This window comes from Mauremys reevesii, linkage group 3, assembly GCF_016161935.1.
Source record: "Mauremys reevesii isolate NIE-2019 linkage group 3, ASM1616193v1, whole genome shotgun sequence".
NCBI lineage: Eukaryota > Metazoa > Chordata > Testudines > Geoemydidae > Mauremys > Mauremys reevesii.
Window position 1 is genome coordinate 161,748,664 of NC_052625.1, and position 23,386 is coordinate 161,772,049.

General features: G+C 44.5%; 1 protein-coding gene across 8 annotated transcripts in view; it reads right to left on the reverse strand.

The window, feature by feature from the left end:
* The window catches only part of PRIM2 (DNA primase subunit 2), a 282,728-nt gene that overhangs the window by 8,209 nt on the left and 251,133 nt on the right, over window positions 1-23,386 (reverse strand). For all 8 annotated transcript variants that reach the window (XM_039531668.1, XM_039531670.1, XM_039531667.1 and 5 more), the window contains one exon: window positions 14,510-14,578. In XM_039531668.1, the coding sequence (XP_039387602.1) occupies window positions 14,510-14,578 (69 nt within the window). The remainder of the gene's footprint in view (window positions 1-14,509; window positions 14,579-23,386) is intronic.

The window sequence follows — 23,386 nt, forward strand, 5'->3', positions numbered from 1 at the left end:
CCCAAGTGTACCCTAATGGCCCAACAACTAGACACCAAATAAAAAGAACCCATAATCAATTATTTTTAAAATATCTGATGATTATAAGCAAATCTTATGAGTTGGGGGGGCACCCTGATTCATAGGTTTTTAATGTCTGGGGTTGGAAATATGGAGTGCATTTGTGTAAATATCTTTATGGATGAGATCACAGATGAGGCAAGTCAAAAGTAATTTGAATGGTGTAACTAAGGACCTCATCAGATATCACAAGAAACCTGACACCTGTAGGTCTATTTCCCTACTCTGACTCTTTACCAAAAGGACTGACCAAAACCCAATGGTCGTTCAGAGTGGTGAGGACACTGAAGGAAGGGTTTTACATGCAGGTTTTGTGTAATTTTTCTGTAGATCTGTATATCTCATGTGATTGGTTTAGAAATTCCTGTGTTACTTGCTTTAACTATCACAAAGTAATCCAGATGGTCCATCGCTTTGAACTCTGAGGAGTTCTGCACTAGGTTCAGGCCCTAGGTAGTTGGACTGCAGAGGCCCTTATCTTAGGAAGTTATAGGGCTATCCTTTGGGGTGGGCTGTATGGGCAGTCGCCCAGGGCAGCCCACCAAAGAAGTCACCATGCGGGGAGTTTGCCGATTCCCTGACCTGCCGTGACGGAGGTGGCAGGAAGAGCAGCAGCGTCTGGAGCGGGGGGAGGTACCTGAGCTGCAGGGGGGCAGTTGGACAACCAGCTGAGCCAGATGATTCCTCCCGAGCAGGGGTGGCCCTCCTCCCCCATTTCTCCACTGCTATGTGCAGCTGCTGCTCCTGTTTCTCTCCTCTCCCCCGCCTCCCTGAGCCCCTGGCCACTCCTGCTAATCAAGTGATTGGAAAGTCTCCAGTGGAGATTCTATATAGGAATAAAGAAGCAGTAAGGAAGATTCTGTTTACAAGTGAATCCAATGGATGTCTGGAACTACATTTGGGGTGCAAAGGCACATGCAGGTATCTTCATGCAAAGGACAAGCTGCCAACTGGCTTGTCTTATGAATGGAGGATCACACCTAGTCTGGCTGTTTAACTTTGGGAGAAAAGCTAACTTTTATTAGACAGGAGAATGTCTCGTTAGTTAAGGTCAGGCTCTAAAAAGCATGTTATGATTTTATTTTATATATAACCACTTGTTCTTCTCAAGACCTTGTTCTTTGTTAAACTAACTTTGACTTGTTTTCACTATAAACAAATCTTAGGTCTTATCTACACCCGAGGCTGTGTCTAGGACATGTGTATCTACATGCTCCAGTGAAAGGCAGGCTGTGTCTATACTCAATGTAGTGTGCAGCTAAGTGGGGCGGTGAAAGGCTCTGGCAATGGGGAGGCAGCGGGGAAAGACTCTGGCTACAGGGAGTGTTTAGTGGAACAGGGGCTGGAACTTCAGCGTGCTGTGGGGTTGGAGTGTACCTATCGCTTACCTGCAGAGGAACAGCAGAGCCTGCATAGGCTGAGAGGGGAGTGCTTGTGTTGCCTGTGGCTGGTGATGTCAGGGAGTAGACTCCGGGCAGGCACAGACAATGTTTTCTCATGTTAATGGCAGGGAATAGTAAGGTGCCTCACAACCCTGAGTACCTCTGGAAAATGTCACAAGCATTCCTCATCTGCATGGCATTGGGGACAGACTAGATCTTTGCTCTGGATTAGGACCGCCTCTCAGGAAGAACTCTCCAGAAAAAGATATTACTCATCCTGTGCAATGACTAGTCCCTCGAGATGTGTCCCCCTATGGGTGCTCCACTTCAGGTGTGCACACGCCCCACACACCTACAACTGGAGATTTTCATTAGTAGTGTCTGTTTGACCTGTGCAAGCACCCTACACATCCTTGCACCCCACACCTAGGCTATATCAGGCTGCATGAGTGAACTGCCCTCAGTTCCTTCTCCATTTCTGAATCCCACAAGGAAACCCCAATGCAGAGGGGAAGGATGTGGGTAGTGGAGCACACCTAAGGACACATATTTAGAAGAACTACAATTACTGTACAAGGTGAGTAAGTCTCTCTCATCTTTGAGTAGCGTTCTTATAGGTGGTCCACTTCAGGTGACTCCCAAGCAGAATCCCTTTAGGGAGGAGGAAGCTTCAGAGTCAAGTCCAGAAGTGAAGAAAGAACTGCACTGCTAACTGCCACATCAGATCAAGAAACACTGACCAGGGCATAGTGCCTGGAGAAGGTAAATACTGAGGACCATGTAGTGGCTCTGCAGATCTCAGATGCTGGGACATTTTTAAGTAAAGCCACCGATGTGGACAGCACTATAACATACAATGACTCCCAGTAATTGACAGTCATTGCGTAGAAATAGCAGATCCCTTAAATCTGTGTACAGTCAAAACGAACAGTCTAGGAGGCTTTTGAAATGCTTTAGTTCTATCCAGGCTAATGCCCTTCTGGCATCTAGCGTATGGAAAGAAGTCTCCAGGTTAGAATTATGTGGTTTCAGAAAGAAAACAGGTAAATAAATAATCTGATTCAAATTCAACTCAGACCACATTTTAGGTAGGAACTTGAGTTGTGGATGTAAGGAAACCCAGTCCTTGTAGAATACGGTTAAGAGGGTCTGACATTAAGGCCTCACTTTCTCTGAATCTTCGGGAAGATGTAATGGCTACCAAGAAGGCTGTGTTCAGAGACAAGTTCAGTACTGACCATGTTGCCCTTGATTCAAAAGGAGGTTTCATGAGACATTTGAGAACTAAGCTGAAATCTCAAACTGAAGTGGGGTCTTTATGCGGGAAAAGGTCCCCTTGACCTTTAATGAAACTTACGGTTGTAGGATGAGCAAACCCTCAATTGTGGAATGAAAGGCTCTTATAGCAAACAAATGAACTTGAGGGAACTGTTTGAGAATCGTTTTGTTTAATTGCAACAGGTAATCTAGAACACATGAAAGCAAGGAAGATTCAAGAACGATTTCCTGGGGTTCACACCAGTGACCAAATCTTCTCCACTTCTGAAGGTATTTCCAGTAGAATCTTTCTAGCTATTTAGTAATATCTGTTGTACTTCTGCAGAACAGGTTGACACTAACCCCATGAACCATCAAAGAGGCATGCCTCAAGACAGAACATTCCTAGATTGGGATGCATCAATCAACCACCATCCTGGGAGAGAAGTTGAGGAGTGATGGGAAGATGTATTTCTCTATCTAGCAAGACAAGTGAAACAGATAAGGAAACTATGCTTGTCTCAACCACGTCGGAACTATTAGGATAATCCAGATCTTGTCCTGTCTGATTTTGTTTACCACCCTAAGTATTAGAGGTGTTGGGGGAAATGCATAGAACAGCTTCTTCCTCCAAGGTAGGAGGAAGGCATCCCCCAACTAATTGCAACCTAGATCCTCTCTTGAACATAACAGATTATACTTTTTGTTTGTGGCTTTGCTGAAGCAGTCCAGTTCTAGAAAGCCCCAAAGCTGAACTATGCCATCGAGAATCTGGGAGTCCAACTCCCATTCGTAGCCTTGACAAAAATATCTTTTGAGAGTATTAGCTGTGACATTTTGCATGCCAGGAAGAAAAATTGCTGAAATCCATATGTGATGTTTTATGCGCCAGTTTCATAACTTTATTGCTTTTGGCACACAAAGAGGGATATCATGCCTCCCTGACGATTAATATAAAACATGCAAGTCATATTGTCTGTCATTACTCTGATAGACTTGTCGCTGACAAGAGGCAGAAAATGAAGGCAGGCATTTCTGACTGCCCTCAGCTCCAATAGGTTCTTGCAGAGATTAGTTTCTTGAGGTGATCATTTGCCCCCTACTGACTGAGCACTGAGGTATGCCACTCACACCAACAGGGGTACATCTGTCATTACAATTACCAACAGTATTGTCCAGAGATCCCAATATGGGCATTGAGAACCGTATGGAGGAGGGTGTGGTATCCAAGGTTGTTTCTATCAAGCATAACGTGTTCCTCTGAAGTCCTCCCTGTCTCTTCAGAGAAAAGGGTTCTTGTATGGATAAGTCAGATATCGATCATTCTCTTCCTCCTCTAATGGAGGAACTCCAGCCAAAAGGGTGAATCAGGTGGTACCAGTGATGTGCAGGGATCTGGAGACCAAGTGATTCTTTCTTGGTGCCAAGAGGCATTCGGTACTTGCAAGCCGTGGAGACTTTGGTTCAGCAGTCACAGATTAATCCTTCGGATACCTAAAGCCTTGCGGCAGTGAGTAGAGCTGCGGTACTGATGGGACAGTCTGCTTGTTCCTACTGGACAGTACTGAGGACTTTAAGCTTTCCAAAGTAGGTGCTGATATAGAAAGAGGCTTAGTCTTATGTGGTACTAAAGAGCTCATTAGGGGAGGTACCGGAAGAGGCGCTATGTCAAATGGTGCTGCTCTTTTGTGTTTATTCTATTCATTTATTCCAGCGGATACTGCAATCTTTGTGGAGCCATGCTTTTTCTTAGAGCCATGGACTTTCCCATCCCCACCAGTACCGGAGGAACCCTTAGCCTCTACAGTAATGAGCCTTGAGGTAGAAGCTTCCAAGACTATTGACCTACTTGGAGAGTGAGGTCTTTTCTAAGTGGATTTCTATGAGAGGAGTCAGAGCTGCACTTCTTGGGACTTTTAGAGTAGATTTCTAGAGCCTTTCCCTTTCTAGGGGAGTGCTGAGCTGAAGTCAAAGGAGCGCTAGATACAGTCAGAGTCCTGACTTGGCTCTGAAGTGGGCCAAAGGGAACCTCTCCATCATCAGTAGCTGCAGCTTGTTTTCCCAGTTTTTTCTTGCCCTGGATTTAAGGGCTAAACAGAAGTTACATTTCTGTGGGAGATGCAACTCTCCTAGTTAGTGAACACACTTAGAGGGACCATCGCTGCCTGGGATAGCCTCTCAGCAAGTAATGCAGCATTTAAAACCATGTGAACTGGGCATTGCTTTCTCAGAGAGGATGGCCTCCCATGAGGGAGGAAAAAGTAAAAACAATCCTCCAAAGTGTAACTAAACCAACTGACTGAAAAAACCAAACACCTAAACTAAGCTAAACTAGAAACTAAGCAAAAGCTATCTAGGTGAGGCATGCTCAAGATCGACACACCAAACTTCTGTCTCAGGCTGATGCAATTGAGAAGGAACTGAGGGCAGTTTGCCCATTCAGCCTGATATAGCCACAGTGCAGGGCATGAGGATGTTTAGGGCATGTGAGGGCTGAATTGGACACTGCTAATGAAAATCTCTGATTGAAGGCACATAGGGATGCACACGCACCTGAAATGGAGCACCCAAAAGGACACTCTTCAAAGGAGGATAGTTTCCAAAGCTGAAAAATACTATGTAAAAGTTTTAAAAGTGCTATTCAACTCCAATCATCTGCAGCAGAGCCTTAACATAAAATTGTGGGACTTTCTGGAGGAACATCTTCTTCCTTTTCAAACTACTTACTAAATGAGTGATAGCAAGGGGGGAGGGGGGAAACCCTGGACATAATGCAGTACTCCAAGGGAGGGTCAGACTCTATGTCAGAGGCTCCTTGAATGAAAATTCACAGATAAGACAGATTTTTTCTTTTCTCGGTCTCCTCCATGTCAGACATTCTTTACAGAGGAATGTAGAAAGCAGTAAATCATCCCTAGCAAGGGAGGGAGGCTTCAGGGTTCATTCTATTTACCCATGTAGAATTGAAAAGGAACTTAAGGGTTAGTGATGTACTCTGTTCTGTAACACTCTTCTACCAAATGCTGCATTAGCAGGAGTGAAGATGTTGATTTTATAATATATGAGAAAGTGTTGATGGAAAGCCCTCGAGTAGCCTTATGGACGGCCTCATAACATGGTTCTTTCTGACCATAAAAATTGCTACTCTTTTAATGGAGTATGTGATAATGAGAGGAATTCTACCACAGAGGCTTTGAAAGTGTCTGCTCTATATATCTTTATTCCCTTGAAGGCTCTGCTCACATCTAACTTTTGTATTTTACTTTCTTAGGATATTTGGATTCATCCAGAAGGAAACAACCATCACCTCTATTTCATAAGTAATACTGTGGTGACGTGGAGATGAAGGGCTGGTTAGTTTACAGATCTACCATGTTTGATAGAACATATAACTGAGGCCATGAGGCTACTACAGGGATTTCCATCAACCCTTTCTCAAACACTAAAGAATTAACATCTTTGCCCCCTGCTCATGAAGCGTTTGGTAGAAGGCTGTTTCACTGAGAACAGGCCGACTTCCAAAACCATCTTGGACAAGGGGGTGGTGACACAGCAAAATACTTTCAATGAAAACAGAAACAGATCTATCAATTGTGAAGCTGAAAGGTTGTTTTATTAAGACTTGATCATGACAGGAATCTGCATATTGCCAGAGGACTGATTTGATTGGTGATCCTCAGTAATCTATTATGTGACAGTAAAAAGAGATTCTTACGGGTTTCTTTGAGTGCAATGTGTGTCAAGTTGCTAACTTGCCATTCCAAGTAGTGTTGGCTTTGAGCCTCATACTGAGCGTCATCTTGTAAAAACAGTAGTGTGTCCTTTGCTTCAGCTGATTTTGCCCTGATGTGTGTCCCTTGTAATACCAATATCTAAACCTCAAGTAATATGTAGATATCATTTGTGAATTTCCTCCGAGATGCCATGAGGGTGTTTATCACCTTTGTAGAATGAGTGACCATAGTTCCCTCCTCTCACTGCCCAGCTAACGTTAGAAAGCATGTACATATATTGGGAGTCTGAGAGGAGGTTCCAGTTCCAGTTAAATCAGATATGAGAACCAAAATCTGAAATGGTTAATGAGAAGGTGATTACAATCACTGTAGCCTGTTCCTTCACAAGCTTTACTCTCTGTGGCTGAGGGCAGAAAGGCAAAAAGGAAGCCTTTTAGACTACTCCTAAGATAAGTAGACCACAGTTCCACTTTTGAATGTGTCTTTATCCTGTTGTTTCTCTTCAGTTTTCCAACTGGACTTAGATGCAAATAAGTTCAACAACATGATTCCAATCTGGTGTATGATGCACTGAAAGGCTAGCTAATCTCATCTGCATTCACTTGGTTCTAAGTGTATCTTGATGAGCCAGCCAACCTCTGATATTAGGTAGCTGTTAAATAATATTAAGAACGAGTTCAACAAAAGATGCTAGTACTAAATCTGGGCCAAGATCTTTATATGCTGATTTGCTGCAATTGTTAGCTGGAAGCTACACACAAATTGTACTGAGTATCCACACAAGACTCACTAGCCCATACACTAAGTCAGAGATAGAGAGAGATGCTAATACTTAGAAGAAAATAGTGTCTGATTTGCTGTCTCCCTTCTGAAATAGAGATGGCCCTAGATGATAACTTAGATGCTGGAGTTTTGTGATGGCTGCAATTGCTCCTTTAACTTCTTCACTCAAAGCCATGTTTCTGAATGCTTGTAGTAATGGCTGCTGGGTCCTCTGTAACCAGATGAGAATGTCATCAGATAAGAGCAGATATGTATCCTTTCCCCTTGAACAGAGCTTTGATATGAAATTTGTGAATATCAGTGTAGAAGTTACAAGTCCAGGAAGTTTACTTTCATATTCTGAACTTTTGGAAAGATATTGCAGTAATAGTGGGTTTCAATATTTCCACTTGGAATACTGATCTCCATGTGGATTTAAGATCGAAAATGGGCTGCATACCATTGCTTCCCTTTGTACCACAAAGAATCTTGTGGCCTTTCCAAAATATCTGTCTTGCCATAAAATGGGTTTCAGTGTTTCAATGTGTAGGAGATGGGCTACTGCACCCTTCATCACTTGATGGTACAGTGGTCTTGTTGATGTGTTGGTGAATTTTTAACTTGTCCTGGGACAACACGTGAGTTATACTGAAACACCCATTTGCTGAGGTGATTGATTTCCACTCTGAAACATGCCGGAGGTGGGGAAAGGGAACAGCCCAGACTTTCACAGATTCTAAGGTCAGGAGGGACCACTGTGATCATTTAGTTTGACCTTCTGCATAACACATGCCATAGAAAACTTGAGAAAGCCAAGTAAAAAGAAGCTTTTGGAGCTGGATTGTTTTCCAAAGAACTCCAGCCTTGATCTTTGAACTCTCAGAAATTGCAGCAATGGTCTCTAAATGTGTAATTTCTACTCTGGAGCAGCAGTAGCTTAAAAGTGAACACCTGCTGAAAATTCTCTCACTGGAAGGAGGAAGGGACTTATTCCCTTGTCTAAAGCCTCAGTAACTGCTGTGTCTCTGTGCTCTCCAAAGAGATTACCAACAGTATTTGGAAGGATATTAGATGTTAGCTGGCAATTCGTGTTTCTTCAAGTGGAGCCATAATTGCTCCTGATGCAAGGCTTTGGAATTTTTGAATGTACAGCAAATCAGATTCAGGTGAAGCATCAGTTCTTAAAACACTTCAGGTTTAAAGTAGATTTTATGTATGTTTTTGTTTGCTTGCTTTCCACGCTGATAAGGGCCTCCAAGCTGAGCATAAATCTGCACAATGAGACTGCAGCCTCAGGGCTGAGGCTGCTGTATCCAAGTTTAGCGTGAGAGATCATGTTATTCCCCTCCTCTGTGTGTGTTTGTGGGAATACTCCCTCAGCTGCCCTTTACTAAGGAGACTGCAACAAGCTTAACGTTAGCCACATTAATGAAGACTTAAGGCCATAGGTATTAGTAGGTCTTCATATAGAATTCCCATTCCACCTTAATTATACCTTCAAACTAGGAATTACTTCAAACTAGGAATTATCTTAATTACACCTTCAAACTAAGAATTACTTTTCTTCAACTTTTCAGGGTGCAATTTTGTATGTGTGTTTCATTTTCTAAAAACATAAGCACCTGTGAAATTAGACCCCCATTCATTAATAATTCTGGAAAGCTTAGTTGAGAGTCTGAAGTATCTCGCTCAAAGCGCCAATTTTAGAAATTCCTCCTTTTCAGTTGAAGATCTAGAGGGGAGATTCTCTCACAAGAGATTTTAAGTCTTTGTGCTGCCCTTTCAACAGCTAATTGTGAGCAATATCCTTCTTTATACCCTGGGCCAAACCCTTGAAAGAAGAGGAGGGGACCCTGTGAGAGAGAGAGCGCACATTACTAGGGAAACTGAAAGGAGTCTACTGTCTCCCTAAGGAAAACTGTAGCCACTTTATGACCTGTGGGACCCCAGGAGGCTCAGAGGGGAAGAGAGAGAGGTCCATCTCCCAGGCAAGGTGATCTGAATCACTTTACCGCATGCTCCCTGATGCCGAGTCCAGGTTGAGGGGGCAGTGACTGCACAGAATGAGGAGTGAGCTGGAACCAGTGAAGATAAATGACTCATTGGTATCAGAAAGGTCACAAGAGCTGGCACCTTTCATGACAGCTGAAGTCCTGTCGGTAAACACCTTTGGAAAGGGAGTATGTTTTGCAGCATTCTCAACCATCTCTGAATCAACTTTGCCTATGTTCTACTCCCAGCCACCACATCCTTCCTATGTTAGTCAGAAGGCTCAAGTGAAATTTTCTGCTTACTCTGTAAACTGTGGGAAGATGGGTCCCAGACCTTGGGGAGAGGAGAGGAGGATTTGAAAAACTTACTCCTGGCTCCATGCCACTGATTCTGGTTTGGTCTCAGTGAAGAGAGCTTCCTGCTCAAGCATCTCAATGTGGCCCTCACCCACATACCAGCTGGGAGCCCCATTAAATTGTTGCCGGCTCACCTATCTCAGCGTGGACTTCACCAAGATACCACCTGCGAGCTGGTTTTCTGTGGGCTACTGTGTCTGTCATTTTTGAAGGAGGAAGTTAGGAGAGTGCAAATTTGTTAGTCTTTAAGGTGCCACAAGGACTCCTCATTCTTTTTGCTGATACAGACTAACATGGCTACCACTTTGAAACCTTTAAACCAGAGGTTCTCACAACAAATTTTTGGTGGCCTCAGAGTGCGGCCACCAACTCTTGCTGGTGGCTGCTGTTACAATTTTAACTAAAATTCCTAATTAAGTTTAGGAAAGACAAATAAATATGCACACATACATGTCCAAATCACTGCAATTTATTTATGTTGGGATTTTTTGCAGACTCAATCATAAAAATAATGTACACTTGTCTCTATTCTTTATTGGACCTAAACAGAATAGAAACACCAATAAGGTGCTTTACACGTTCATGTCTTTTTTGTTGTTGATTTTGCTTTTTTGGCTGCTTTTTTACAGACTTGCTAGCTAGTAAGTCTGCTGCTGTGAAAAGTGATATTCCCAAACATACAAATATCACTTTTCACAGCATCAGACTTACTCAGCCCTGGCAAGCCCAGGGAAAAATTAAGCCCTGGATGGGGAGTGGGTAGGGAGGTAGTGGGGGCCAGAGGCAATGGGGAGAATGGATTGGGGGGAGGGCAGAGGAGGCAGTGGGAGTCATGGGGGAATGGATGGGGGTGAGCCCAAGGCTGGAGCCTGTTGCCTGCCTCCCCATGGAGGGTGGGGACCTTACTAACAGCCTGCTTCTCTAGCATTTGGGTCTCCAGAGGCGGGGCAGGACCCAACCCCTGCTGGTGGCCTTGGGGGAGGGGCCACTGCTTTGCTCCCCTCCCCCATCACTGCCCAGGAGGCTGTGGCCATAAGAAAAGCCTCTGGTGGCCACATTTGAGAAATGCTGCTTTAAACCCTCCTCAGAAAGCATATATATGTATGTGTTCAGCAGTTCTGAGGAGAAAAACCTCAAAACCCAGAAGAAACTGATTGATAATTAGTTACAAATCTTTTACAAACCATGTAAAAGTTCTGTGAAAGAGAATCCTGGAGTCTGCCCTGTGTGCCATTTGGAAGCAGAGATTTCTGGAGAGTTCTTTATGCAGGGCAATCCTAACCCCAAGCTCAGAGCAAAGATCTGGTTTGCTCCCAGTTGCCATGGGAATGCCCACTGCGAAGACTGTCTGACATGCAGGGGATAGAGTAGATTTAACAACTCACTGCTATAGATCTGATGGTAATTCAGAATAAGAACTCCAGGGCAGGACATACCACTTTCACAAAGGAATGGGATGTGCTATTTTCTCAAGTTTCATAAATTCATAGATTCTAAGGCCAGAAGGGACCACTGTAATCACTTAGTCCAACCTCCTGCATAACAAAGGCAATAGACCACCTCCAAAATACTTTGTTTGAGCTACTGCCCTGTCTGAACTACAGCATATCTTTTAGAAAAAATCCAATCGATTTTAAAATTGTCAGTGAATGAATCAACCACAATTCATTCACATAAATGAACATTTTATTTCCAGTTTGAATTTGTCTAGCTACAACTTCCAGCCACTGGATCTTGTTATACGTCTGATAGATTAAAGAGACTATTATCAAATATTTGTTTCCCATATAGGTGCTTATAGACTGATTAAGTCTCCCCTCAACGTTCTCTTTGTTAAACTAAATCGATTGAATTCCTTCAGTCTATCACTATAAGGTGCATTTTCAAATCCTTTAATAATTCTTGTTATAATAATAAATTATAACTAGCTTATACATTTTTCATTCCAAGGGATGCTTGTTGACACTGATAGTTCTCTTCTCCTATTTTCCTAAGCTTTAGCCACTATTCAGAGACTCATATTACCAACAGTATACATATATTTTTCTGTGTCACTGATTACACACTCGTATACAGCATTCCCAGCACACTGGTCCAGGTAGCAAGGAATCAGGGAAACAAAAACAATCCCCTTAAACACAGTTGTTCAGAGCACTATGAAGAGTCCCCCTAGTTCTTAAATGATTTTGTTTATGCTCTTATCTCTTTTATCTCCCCCCCCCCCCAATGTAAGTGAATTATTGCTCATGAAATACACCTGTTTAACCATCCTGGAAACTGAGATTTCTGTTTATCCACTGAACATGTACAGCACTATCACAATATAAGCTGCCTCATATAACCCACCAAAGGATCACCTCTAGAAGGGAGATGACAGACTTCAGGGATACTGAAGTCTGTCATCTCCCTTCTAGAGGTGATCCTTTGGTGGGTTATATGAGGCAGCTTTGCTGTACATGTTCAGTATCCCTGAAGTCTGTCATCTCGAGGCAGCTTATATTGTGATAGTGCTGTACATGTTCAGTGGATAAACAGAAATCTCAGTTTCCAGGATGGTTAAACTGGAGTATTTCATGAGCAATAAGGGAGATGACAGGCTTCAGTATCCCTGGGTAAAATTTTCAACAGTGCTTTAAGTGATTTAGAAGCTCAAGACTTTCAAGACCTAGGCTCCTAAATCACTTAGACACTTCTGAAAATTTTACACACACACACCCAGCCAATGAATCATTGGATTATCTACTGAGATGTCAGGGACATTCAAAACATTTTAATGTATTTATCCAAAAATCTATTTCTATACATATTTTGGAGTTAAGGATTTATCCAAATGTTGGACATACCCAAAATCTCAAATAATCAGGGATTTCCTATAAAATTATTTTTATAATACAGTGAAAACCTAAGAACTAGAAACTGAACTGTGATCAACAAATTCATTCTACATAGGCAAATGAACAACCTTCAGATGGTACTGATTTTCAGTTGCAGCTGATGTAGACTGAATTTGAACCACTGACCTAGAACTGAAAGTATTATTAGTCCCTTGTGCTATTCAATCTATTAATTAATCCCTTTATTACATTACCACATAACTTCAAAGAAAAAAAGTACCCATGTATTGTTTTCTTTTAAGTTATCATATGATAAGCAACAGTGGTGACTCCAGTGACCATGAACTGAGTTACCATTATTATATCTCCTGATAAATACACATATAACTCAGGTCACCAGTGCACAATTATGCCAGCATCATCACAATGTGCACAACAGTACCACATGAACTACCATAAAGCCTTACAGTTACAATTAAACTGCTTTTAATTGATGAAATATGCTTAGTACAGTAAAAGCTGTGTTATCCAGCACTTTACCAAACAGATCTATAAACCAGAATTTTTTATCTTCATTGAAAGTCTGGTTTATAGTCTGGTTGGTGCAGGGCTGCCAGACTCCTACCTGCCTCTGAGTGGCTCCCCAGAATCGGCGACATGTCCCTGCTGCTCCTAGGCGAGGAACGGTCACGAGGGGTTCAGATGTGGGAGAGGGTGCGGGAAGGGGCTTAGGGTTCTGTGCGCTGGATCTGGGTGGTGCTCACCTTGGACGGCTCCCTGCAAGCAGGGACATGTCCCTGCTGCTCCTAGGCGGAGGTGTGGTGGCCTCCAACCGCAGGCGCTGCCCCCACAGCTCCCATTGGCCACGGCTCTTGGTCAATGGGAGCTGCGGAGCCAGCACTTGGGGTGGGGCAGGGCGGAGACAGCGTGCAGAGCCACCCAGCTGTGCCTCCAGCTAGGAGCAGCAGGGACATGTCGTCCTTGCATAGAGCCACCCAAGTTGAGCGCCGCCCGAATCTGGCAGTCTGCACCCCCTCCTGTGCCCCAGCCCCCTGCCCTGAGGCCCCTCTCACATCGAAACTCCCTTTCAGAACCCATGCCCTGCACCCCAACCCCCAAATCTGAGTGCCCTCCCACACCCAAACTCCCTCCCTCCGTCTTAGTAAGCAGGAATTTTTTTACTTACTGGCACTCCCCATTCCTTCAACATGCTGGATAACAAAGCTTTTACTGTATTTGAATGACATCTTTGTCCTAGAGAGGAAGGATGGGCACTATCGTAGGACCTGTGAGACCTGGGTTTAAGGCTCTGTTCTGCCACCTAGCTTCTCTGTGCCTCAGTTCCCCATATGTAAAATGGAGGATAATAGTATGACTACCACATAATATAAATACTTTAAAAGACTATGAGGTGCTACAGTGATTGGTGCCTTATAAGCACATAAAATAGACACTTTCCAGTTTTTAATTTTTTTTTCATATTCTTTATAATAAAATTCACTAATTATAGGAGATGAACTAAGCAAAGAGAAAATTCTCTCATCGTCAATGTTTTCAATTTGTCTTAAGTCAAAAACTAACCACATAATTAAAAAAATAATTAAAAACTCACCAAGCTGAGAAAGAAAATTAGGTAGGAAGTCATGAAATGATTAGTCACCATAAATTAAAGATACCAACTATGTTTATATGTGATGAAATATGTTAAAAAACAAAAGGCTAAAACAAGTTTTCGCTGGTGGTTACAGTTTTAGTTGCATCCACTACAAATTTCATTAGGCATTTTTCTTTAAAACAAAGAGAACAGACAACTTTAGCGCTTGTGATAATGTTAAAAAATGCTGACTTTTCAGAAAAAAACATTTTGTTTTGCTAAATCTTGTCCTTTTCTATTTTTATATATTACAGAAGTGATATGTATGTGCATAAAATATTTTATACAAAAATCATGCTAAAATACATAGCAGAAAGGCTTATACTAATTAACTCATTAAAATTAACAAGATTTGACAACCAATGATGGATGTGATAACTGTAAAGAGCCTCTGGAGTTTCATGCATGATTTCCAGGGCCCTTTCTAAAGACAAAGGCACCCTGCTTATTGTGCAATAAAAATTAAATATGTACTTACATCATGTGTCAACTGGAAGTATTTCTGACAGGCCAGCTGGTAATGCATACCTTTCACTAACTCCAAAATCTGTAGAAAAAAGGAGAGTAATCAGAAGTAGCATTCATTCAGAACTGAAGAATTCAACACCGATGTTTTATCATTGACCTTTATAAGATACCTCACAACAGACAGGCATATAATGCAAGAAAGTATATTGCACATGACACCCCTGTCACCTGTGTACTGTAATAACTTTGGCTGTGTTCCATCATACCCTGGTTGCGTAGATATACATTAGTAGCATTAAAAACAAAACAACCACAGATAGAAAGAAGTTCTAGTGATTTCAGTACATTCAAGAGCAGGAATAAGATGAAATAAATCCTCGTATTTTATTTCTGACAGTTATTATCATAAAGCTTTTGTCAGGGGGAGGGATAGCTCAGTGGTTTGAGCATTGGCCTGCTAAACCCAGGATTGTGAGCTCAATCCTTGAGGGGGCCATTTAGGGATCTGGGGCAAACCCAGTACTTGGTCCTGCTAGTAAAGGCAGGAGACTGGACCTGATGACCTTTCAAGGTCCCTTCCAGTTCTATGAGACAGGTATATCTCCATATATTATTATATTAATATCATATTGTAACATTTCTGACATAATTGCAAATATAGATCTAGTAATTCAAGTGGTTGAAGCATGAAGCAATCAAGTACACTTTTTATATTTTTATTTTCCACATTACCACTTCATATAGACGCAACATAAAATACTGCTGTGCTCCCATCAAGAAAATTTAATGTAAACCCTTTAGAAAAGTATTTGTAAGAGGGGAATGCTTTTACCTTCAATCATATTTGTCCCTTTTTGAAATGAAGTTATTTCTAGTAAAGCTCAGCAGAATATGCGAGTGAAGAGTCTGTTTTGAACACCTATTAGGAGCATCATCCTATCTTTTGTAAATACAATTTGCTTCCCAGTTCTACCTCATGTAATCTCTTCTGTGCTGCATTCTTATCAGCGGAATGCAATATCAGTTGAAAATTTTTAAAGCTGCATAACCATCTCCTTCCCTTAAATAATCAAAATGTGTACTCTCTCTGCTTATCAAACAGAGAAAGCTGCTGGAATTAAGAGATAACCTCAGTAGAGGGAAAAAGAATTCCTGAAAAAATGTTAATTTCGAGCCCTTTTTTCAATGGTTAACCTTTCTATGTCACTGCAGTAAATTCAGGCTTCAATCCCTGCTTCCCTCATTACTGGATGCTGCATTATAGTTATTGACCAATATACAAATAAATTACATTTGCAGAATAGTTCAAATAACTACACACTGCCAAGAAAGTGCATAACTGCACTGTTTCTCTGTTACAGCCCAACTGATTAAATTTCTAAGCTTCCTGTCACTTTCTTTTAAATCCGGTGTAAAAAGACAAAGGCCCAAGCTAGCTAATCAATAGGGCCTGAAATCAGGGACTAGCTATGTATCTGATGTCTTGCAGGAAATAGATTATAAATAAAATAAAATAAAGTAAGATTTTTAAAAAGTGAAAAACAAAGAAGAAACATTGTCCAAAATAGTTCAAATACAATTTATCTTATTTTTCCCTATTATTTCTACAAAATGAAAGTAAAAAGCTATACAGTTAACCATTGTATTAGTGTCCATAGCTAATTTTAAAATTAAAAACAGCATCCAAAAAATTCTGCCTGTACCTCTGAACTAAAAACTTAAGGGAGTCAAAAGTAACCATGGTATATTTAGTGTTAGTCATTAAAAGTTACGATGAACATAAAACACTCTCCCTAAAATCTGTATAGGCGTCATTTAATTTGGTTGAGGGGGTCTTTGGGTTTGTGTGTTTTGAACATACAATTTGTGCTCTAGAAGGGGACATGGAATATTTGGATGACAAAACACCAACTTCATGACAACCAAGGATGGAAAGCATAAAATGGATATTTTAGTGGGGGTTCTCAACAGTTAAATATTTGTATGAATAATCATGTAAGATTCTTATATTCCGTGTTTCATCCTTAGAACTCAGGAGCTTTAACAAAAGAGGTCAGTATCATTATCTTCATTTTACAGATGAGGAAACTGAAACACAGAAGTAAAGTGACCTGCTGAAGGCCACACAGCTAGTCAGCGAGGGGCAGATCCTGGAACTGAAGGTGGGTTTCTGAGTCTCAGTCCAGTGATTCATCTACTAGGTTACACTGCCTCTAAAGCCACACTTGGGCTGAAATCTGCTCTGAGTTGTTATAACCTAAAAATTGGAAGTTAACAGCTCCAAGTGCTGATTATGATAGGATACAGATGGAGCAATCTACTAGTTCCTAAAGAACAAAGGCTTGATAAGAATATTTCCTAGCACTGAAATATATGTAAAGAAATAAGTATTCATGTAAGGATGTAAAGTTTAGTAGTTTTTACATTTAAAAACATTTAGCTATTGTTCAAGTGTTATTTCTGAAATATATTTTGGTAATTACTCTTGAAAACATGGGTTAGTACTTATTTTAACGTTTTGTGCTGTATCTATTTAGCTCATAATTTTGTTAGACATGTAAATAAATGTATTTATCTGAATTTTTCCCTTATAGCCCATTATGCTTTTTAATCTCTAATGAAGTAATTAGTAAAGAAGAAATATCTAAGTCTAATCTGTTCATCTCAGGAAAAGACAGTTACCTTTTCGTAACTGGTGTTCTTCAAGATACGTTGCTTATGTCCATTCCATTGTAGGTGTGTGTGCTCACCACATGTACAAGTGCCGGAAGTTTTTCCCTCAGTGGTATCTGTAGGGGACCAGCTCTGGTGCCCTCTGGAGTGGAGCACATATGTACCGATATAAGGGGCGCCGCCAGCTCCCCCAACCCTCAATTTCTTCTTGCCGGAAACTCCGATAGTGGGGAAGGAGGGTGGGTCATAAAATGGACACGAGCAACACATCTCAAACACCACCAGTTATGGAAAATGTAACTGTCTTTTCTTCTTCAAGTGCTTGCTCACATCCATTCCATTGTAGGTGACTCCCAAGCAGTACCACAAGAGGTGGGTAGGAGTTCATGGATGTGTTTATTGCAACGCAGCTCTGCCAAATCCAGCATCATCTCTGGCTTACTGGGTGATGGTGTAATGTGTCGTGAATGTGTGTACTGAAGACCATGTCACAGCCCTGCAGGTGTCCTGGATAGGGACATGTGCCAGGAATGCAGCCAAAGTCGAGTGAGTTTTCACTATCAGTGGAGGCACAGCCTGCACCGGCTCGTAACAAGTACTGATGCAGGGGTGATCCCATTCAAAAATCTTTTTAGAGGACATCAGAAGACCTTTCATCCTGTTAACTGTTGTGCTAAAGAGCTGGGTCGACTCACGGAAGGGTTTGGTGTGCTCCAGGTAGAATGTCAGGGCGTGCCGGACATCCAGAGTGTGCAGCCACCTCTCCTAATTGGTCGAGTGAGGCTTTGGACCAGTGGTGGGCAACCTGCAGCCCATCAGGGTAATCCGCTGATGGGCCATGAAACAGTTTGTTTACTTCAACCATTCGCAGGCACGACCGCCCACAGCTCCCATTGGCTGGGAATGGTGAACCACGGCCACTGGGAGCTGCAAGCGGCAGTGCCTGCGGATGGTCGATGTAAACAAACTCTCGTAGCCTGCCAGCAAATTACCCTGATGGGCCACAGGTTGCCCACCACTGCTCTGGACAGAACATCGGGAGGAAGATATCCTGGTTGATATGGAAATGTGATACCACCTTTGGCAGGAAAGCCGGATGGGGCCGCAGCTGGACCTTGTCCTTGTAGAATATTGTATACGGTGGCTAAAAGAAAAGCTACCTTCCATGACAGATGAGGAAGGGAGCAAGAAGCCATGGGCTCAAAGGGGAGGCTCTGTGAGACTGGAGAGGACTAGGTTGAGGTCCCATTGGGGTCCTAGATCGACAGTAAGAGACGCTCAAGGCCCTTCAGGAACCTGATCAACATCTCATGCGAGAATACAGATTTACCCTGGATGAGAGGGTAGAAGGCCGATATGGCTCCCAGGTGCACCTTGATCGAAGAGAAGGTGCTTTAAATTCTTTAAGGTGCTTTAAGTGAAGCAGGTAATCCAAGATGGACTGCAGAGATGACTGGGACAGGGAAATGTTGCATTTCGACGCCCAGTAGGAGAAGCGCTTCCACTTTGCCAGGTAAGTCACTCTGGTGGAGGGCTTTCTGCTTTCCAAGAGAACCTGTTGTACCTGACTAGAGCAGGCCTGTTCCTCTGGGTTCTGCCATGCAGCATCCAAGCCATGAGGTGGAGAGAGGTAAGGTTTGGGTTCAGGAACTGACACTGATTCTGCAAGAGTAGGTTTGGGGGTGGGGGCTGGGCAGTGGCCATGGGGCTGCCACGGCCAGTTCCAGGAGCATGCCGAACCAGTGCTGGCAAGGCCACGCCAAGGCGATCATAATGACTTGCACCTTGTCCCTCTTGATTTTTGAGAGGACTTTGCTGATAAGCGGAATCGTCGGGAAGGCATATATCAGGTCTCCCAACCATGACAGGGGAAAATAATCGGAAAGGGAATTTCTGCTGAGGCCTTGGAGAGAACGGAACTGATGACACTTTCTGTTCTGTCTGGTGGCGAATACGTCCACTTGGGAAGACCTCCATTTGACCTCGTCAAGAACGCCTTGATGACCACTGAATGGAGCTACCACTCATGATCAGAGAAAAAGAACCTGCTGAGGAGATCCGCCAGCATGTTCCGGACACCAAGGAGATGCGAGGCTTCCAGGTGGATCGCATGCTGAATGCAAAAGTCCCACAGGCAGAGGGCCTCCTGGCAGAGAGCCGACGAGTGCGCGCGCCCTGCCTGTGGGCACAGAAAGTCGAGGCCACTTAGACACATAGAAAGTCCATCAACACCTGCACTACCCGACCAGACAGCTAGGGAAGGAAGACACTACAGGCTAGATGGATGGTCCTGAGCTCCCTAACATTTATATGTAACGTGAGCTCCTCTCGAGACCATGTCCCTTGAGTCCACAGCGTACTGATATGTGCCTCCTAAACTGAGGTCGGATGCATACGATGATAGGGAGTCCGTGGGTCACAGACTCTCGAACGGCACTCCTTCCAGCACCAACCTCGGGCGTTCCACCACTGCAGAGAGGTAAGTACCTTCAGAGGGACCGTGATGACCTTGTCCAGGTGATGTCTGGCCGGGGAGTAGACTGTCACTAGCCACATTTGAGGGGGGCGCAGTCTGAGCCTCGCATGGCATGTGACCCAATAGTCTGAGACAGACCTGGCCACAGTGAGCAGATGTGCAGTGACGCTGGCAATTAGATGTGATATTGCCCAGAACTTGGCCTGTGGCAGAAATACTCTGGCTCATGTAGCGTCGAGTACCAATCTAATAAACTCTATCCATTGGATTGGGACTAACGTTGACATTTGTTTGTTTATCTGCAGGCCTAGAGCCCGATAAGTGGCATGCAGCATTTTGACGCTGCACTGGACTTGGGCCCTGGAGCGGCTCTGGATGAGCCAGTTGCTGAGGTACGGGTAAATCTGGATACCCCAATGCCTGATGTAGGCCACCACCATTGACATGCAATTCGTAACCACTCTTGGCGCTGTTGCCAAGCCAAACGGGAGCACCACAAATTGGTAGTGGGTGGTCCCAACTATGAAACGTGGGAACTCTCTCTGAGCATGGAATATCAATATGTGAAAGTAAACATCTTTCAAATCAAGGGTGGTGTACCAGTCTCCCAAATCCAGGAAAGAAATGATGGAGGCCAGAGAGACTATGCGTAATTTCAACTTCTTGAGATACTTGTTGAGGTTCCGCAGGACGAGGATGGGCCATAGACCCCATTTGGCCTTTGGGATCAAAAAATAGCGGGAGTAAAATCTCTTGACCCTTAAATGTAGTGGGATTTCTTCCATGGCTCCTACCCAGAGAAAGTCTTGCCCTTCTCAGATGCTCGTGAGAAGGGTCCCTAAAGAGGGACAGGGAGGAGGGATGGAAGGAGAGGAGAGAAATAAACTGGAGGGTATATCCCCCTGCTACTGTGTTGAGAACCCGCCAGTCCGATGTTATAGAGGCCCAGGCAGGGAGGAAGGGGAACAGGCAGTTGGAAAGTAACAGGGGAGCAGGATCCAGGACACAGGCTGGAAGGTCGCCATTGAGCACACCCTCAAAATACCTGCTTACCACTGGTTGGTTACGGGTGGAGCTCCAGTGAGCAGACAATGCCGGCTGATGGCCTTGGTGGCATTTATAGCCCTTGCCCTTCTTATGGAAGGGTTCTGACTGAGGTTGGCTCCCAAACCTATAGGCCCGTTGCAGCTTAAACTGCTTCCTTGCCAGCCCCGGCATGTACAGGCCCAGGGTGCACAAGGTAACCGCAAGTCTTTCAGGCTGTGCAATTTACTGTCTGTCTGTTCTGAAAAAAGTGCCAGACCATCGAATGAAAGGTCCTAGATGGTCTGTTGAACCTCTGTCAAAAGGCCCAATGACTGCAACCAGGACGCCCGCCTCATTGAAATTGCCGAGGCCATGGTTCGGGCTGCAGAGTCTGCCGCATCTGAGGCTGCTTGGAGGGATGCCCTGGCTACCACCCTGCTCTCATCTAGGATAACCAGGAATTTCTTCCTGGGTTCCTCTGGCACCGTGTTTGAGAACTTGGCCATTGACTGCTAGATATTAAAATCATGATGGCCAAGCAAGGCCTCGTGGGTTGGCCACTCTCAGCCGGAGGCTGGATGTAGAATAAATCTTTCTACCAAAGAGATTGAGCCTCTTAGTCTTTCTTGTTCTTAGGCGTCGATCCTGGTTGACCCTGCCTGTTATGCTGCCGACACAACCAATGAGCTTGGGGCAGAGGTGGGTATAAAGATACTCAGACCCCTTAGCGGGGACATAGTATTTCCACTCTGCCCACTTGGAGACGGGGGCAGCAAGGAAGGTGTCTGCCACAGGGCCTTAATGATTCTCACCACTCCCTCGTGCACCAGCAGTGCTACCCTAGCTGGGGCTGCTGCACTAAGTACGTCAAACAAGGAGTCTGAGGGCTCTACCAGCTCCTTGGCTTCCAGCCCCAAGTTCAAGGTGACCCTCTTCAAGAGCTCCTAGTGACCTTTGGCATCATCCTGGGGAACTGGGTGAGAGGATCCCTCTATCATCTCTTCAGATGAAGACGACGAGGAGGCAGGTATGGCCTGGTCTGCCAGCTCCGCCGCTTCTGCCATGGGAGCCTCAGGCTGCCGGAATCTGGGAAGCCTGCTCTGACTCAACATCCAAGTCCAGGGGTGGGCAGGAGACTGCTGCCAACCATTTGTTGGATGCCCCCGAGGCCAGCTTATGCTCCTGTGATGGCTGGAGAAATCTGCAACGGTTCCGGAGTTGCCAGGGGGAAGGCTACTGGTGGCCCAGTGGGGAACACCAATGCCCCTAATGGGTGGCTCTATCTTGCAGGCAGGATCTCCTTCTCGCTGTCGGAGCCCGAGGAGGGGGATACACGTCTGTGGCCTGCATTGTGCAGGAGGTCAGACTAGATGATCATAGTGGTCCCTTCTGACCTTAAAGTCTATGAGTCTGGGGGACCAGGACGGTGCCAAGGCCACCTGTCTACCCTGATCCCATCGGCTCTGGCCCTGAACCGATGCTGAGAATCTGTAGGACGGCGATGGCTGTCGGTGTCACGATTCCAGTGACCGGTGGCAGTGTTCAGCAGATGGGCAATGGTACCCTGGTGATCGATGCCTGGGCCATGCCGTTCCGTTGTGTGGGAACATGAGCGGGTAGACCAGCATGTCACAGGCTGTCAACACACTCGCAGTGACCCGTACCGGCAGTCCAGCGATGGGGCTCCAGGGACTGGCCTCTTGACCTTCTGGAGAGCTGCTACATACTGGGAGAGCGGCTCAGGCGCTCTTGGCACAGGGGCCCTGGAGACTGGTGCTATGTCTCTGGGGTTCTGTGCCAGCCCACTGGTGATCGCTACCTCAAGCCCTAGAAACACTGCCTGGAATCCGTGAACTGATGCCAAGAAATCCAGAGGCCAGAGACCCGTGTCTGCGGGCTGGTGGGTGCCATTGTTCAGGCAAGTGCTGACAGGACTTCCTCTGTGGCGAGGAGCAGTGATGCGCTGATGGGGACCATTGTACGGGTCCCAAGGCAAGTTTACCCCTCAAATGAGGCACATCCGTACCTGGCGTGGGCGGCACAGGCCTCCAGCATGGATGGCATCGCTATGTAGCTGAGTGCCTCTGCCAGTCCTCAGGGTGGCGGGCAGTTCTTGGAGCAGGCTTGACCGCTCAGCGGGAGTTGGGGCCTGACGGGATGGAGATTGGCATCGGTCTGCAGTCGGTGCTGGCAGCACGCTCCACACCGAGACCACAGTGCTAGGAACAGAGTCCAATTCAGGCGGCGCTGAGGCTGGAGTAAGAGCTGTCTCCATAAGGAGTGCTCGGAGACGAATGCCCCATTCCTTTTTGGTCCACAGTCTGAAACTTGCAAATACAACACTTGTCGCAAACATGGGTTTCCCCTAAACACTTCAAACAGCTTATACGGGGATCACTGACTGGCACGGGTTTCTTGCAAAAGTCACAAGGTCTGAAGCTCAGGGACAGGGCATGCCCCGTCCCTAGGCTAAGTCCCATTTGAGACTAACAACTACACTAAATCTACACTAAGGGAACTATAAAACTAACGATTTTATAATTATATACAAAAAATTCACAACTAGGCACAGTTGTGAGGAGTAGGCCTGCAGAGGCAAGGAGACATTCCAGCACAATCCCTGATTGAGGTGCAGCTTCTGGAACATACTTGAACACATTGTTTTGTTCAGTTTCAGGTCAGTTTCTAAACACCTCAGCATAACTCCACCTG